The sequence below is a fragment of the Cynara cardunculus genome, unplaced genomic scaffold (genome assembly GCF_001531365.2).
Source record: "Cynara cardunculus var. scolymus isolate 2C unplaced genomic scaffold, CcrdV1 Un_Scaffold_10473, whole genome shotgun sequence".
Classification (NCBI taxonomy): Eukaryota; Viridiplantae; Streptophyta; class Magnoliopsida; order Asterales; family Asteraceae; genus Cynara; species Cynara cardunculus.
This window is the reverse complement of record NW_020205839.1, coordinates 2,247-5,003: the sequence shown is the minus strand read 5'-3', so window position 1 is coordinate 5,003 and position 2,757 is coordinate 2,247. Positions and strand designations below refer to the sequence as shown.

Here is a 2,757-nt window from a genome sequence, read left to right as displayed (position 1 = left end):
AAACGCTATACTATTTCTTTGTTGGATAAATTTTATTTTATGCTTTGGGCTCTCATCAATGAATTTCAGATTATGTATTTTAGGGGTGTTACAAGTTGGTATCAGAGCAATAGCTTAAGCGAACTAGGTAGGGAGCTAAGACGCCTAGACTTAAGCTGAGATTGTGAACATTAATTTGTGAATTATGGGTAAGAACCCTAACATAGGAGAGCCTTAGAGTCAACGAAGATTCATGATTCATGAACTGCGACGACGAGATTGAGGACCCTTATGTATAACCTATTCGAAATTTCACTTAGCTAATGCTATTTTGAGTATGTTGTTACATAAGCGTGCTCGAACTTACTGTTATTGCAAAGACTTATGAATGCATTGATCATAGAGATAGCAAATGGTAGTCAGGTTGTGGTACGTGAGATTGTTAGAAGTTGCGTATTGGGAGTTGAAGGGAAGGAATTTCGGGTAGATTTCATACCCAAGACTATAGGCGGATTCGATGTCATTATCGGGATGGATTGGTTGGTAGAGAACCAAGCAGAAAATTTTATGCTCTAAAAAGCTGATCCGAGTCCCTTTGCCGGATGGGGATGCAGTGATTGCCTGAGTTCTTCAACATCGCACTCGGGATTATCCAGATGCCTAAATAATAGAGGCTTAGTGTGGTGGTGCCACTCTATAGGAACAAAGGTAAAACACAATGGTAGAATATACTGGGCTTCTTTGGTTACCTGAAATTCGAGAGGTGACAATTTAAGATTTGCAGCAGCCTCAATCTACAGTCGACACTAACCAAAGGAAATGCAAATGTGAGGAATTGACATTTGTGGTTCACCTTGTTCAATAATCAGAACGTATGTTACAATCTGAGTACCTACTCAAATTGAACATGACTTATATAACAAAAGGATAGAAGCTTCAGCTTATTACACCAGCGAAGTAGGCTGGTAACGGAATTTGATGAGATGCTTATGCATCAATGGTTTAGCCTCTGTATGACCATGACATAACCGCCACCAAATTTATTGGAAGAAGAGTAAGTGATGAAGTTGTTCAGGAAGACATTAAGTTGTGGCCCTTTGAAGTGGTGGCTGGGAGTGGCGACAAACCAAAGATTGTAGTAAAATACGAGGATGAAAAGAAGGATTTTTCTGCTGAAGAGATATCTTCCATGATTTTGATGAAAATGAAAGGGGGAAGTTGAGATCAAAATATACTATGAGATAGATGACAATGGGATCCTGCATGTCTCAGCTAGGGAATTAACTACTGACAGGAACAAGCGATCAAGATAACCGACGGTGGTGGCCTGTCAAAAGCGGGGATTGCCAAAATGATTAAAGATGCTGAACGATATAAGCAAGAGGAGGAAGCACACATAAAGAAGGTGATGGCCCATAAAGCTTTAAATGACTATGTGTATCGGTTGAGAGTCAACTTAAACCGATACAAGATTCGGTTGAGTCTAATTATGGATATGGGGCTTAGTGTTAAAGACTTGGAAGAGATAGAATATGAGATCAAGGAGACAATCGAGTGGCTTGATGAAAACCTGATGCCGATACTGATGAGTTAGAGGAGAAGGAAATGGAGCTTGACAGTATATGCAGACGGACCAAGTATAAGCTATCTTGATGCCGTAGGGCATATGATGGTAAGGTAGTATGACACATATTGCACCGAACAAGATCATCTTTGAAGTATGTAGCTAGTTTTTATGCATGCTTGGTATATTAGCATGTTTTTCCTAGCCATGAGCAGATTAGGGACTGAAGGCAAAAGTGAGCACAGTGAACTTTGTGGTCAATGAATTTTGGTAACAACGATGCTTAACTTGATTCTTGTTAATCTAATTTGAAGAGTTTGAAACATGGTTTAGTAGTTTTTTTATCGACCATTTGATGTGGTGAGCCTCTAGGTACAAATGTTCTAGCATTAAGCCTGGTGGTTGCAAATAGTCTTGAATTGCCTAAGCTAGTCCAATATATTCTTTTGTGTTTATCTCTTAATGCATGCTTTCTAGGTGCATGTACAATTACTTTTCTATTTTAACTTGTACGACACCTTAGAACCTTTTCCGGTATGTTGGCTTGAAGCGGGTGAGAGACCATTCGCCGGTCCCGAAATCATGCAAGAAACGGCCCGAAAGGGGTGAAGTGTATTCGAGAGCGCTTAAAGGCAGTTCATAATCGATAAAAGAGTTATGTAGATACAAGGAGCCGACCTATAGAATTCCAAGTGGGCGACCGCGTTATGGTAAAAGTAGCTCCCTGGAAGGGCATTGCCCGTTTTGGGAAGCATGGAGAACTCAGACCCCGTTCCCTCGGACCATTCAAAATTTTGGCTAGAGTGGGACTGCAAGCTTATAAACTAGAACTACCACCGGAAATGGATGGAATCCATAACACATTTCATGTATGTTACCTTCGTAAGTGCTTAGCGGAAGAGGAAAATGTTATTCCACTTTTAGAAATTCTTGTGGATGAGAACAACCAGTGTGTTGAAGAACCGGAAGCCATATTGGAAAGAAAGACTAAAGTGTTGAGACACAAAGAAATTGTTATGGTTAAAGTACAATGGAAGCACCACCGAGGGTTGAACGTGACTTGGGAAGCGGAAGAGGATTTGAAGAGGCGTTACCCCCGTCTTTTCGTTTGAAATAAATTTCGAGGACGAAATTCAATCCAAGATAGGGAGGATTGTTACACCTATTTTTTCCCCTTTTGTTTATTTGGCCCTTTTAAATTGGGGGGGGGGGGT

The 2,757-nt window shown here is 40.5% G+C and overlaps 1 protein-coding gene across 1 annotated transcript; it reads left to right on the top strand.

The window, feature by feature from the left end:
* Positions 1-363: 363 nt before the first annotated feature.
* On the top strand, positions 364-1,573 carry LOC112505394 (heat shock 70 kDa protein-like). The gene is made up of 2 exons (XM_025109309.1): positions 364-462; positions 1,274-1,573. Exons 1-2 carry the CDS (start codon positions 364-366, stop codon positions 1,571-1,573), a joined length of 399 nt encoding a protein of 132 aa, XP_024965077.1.
* The last annotated feature ends 1,184 nt before the right edge of the window (positions 1,574-2,757 follow it).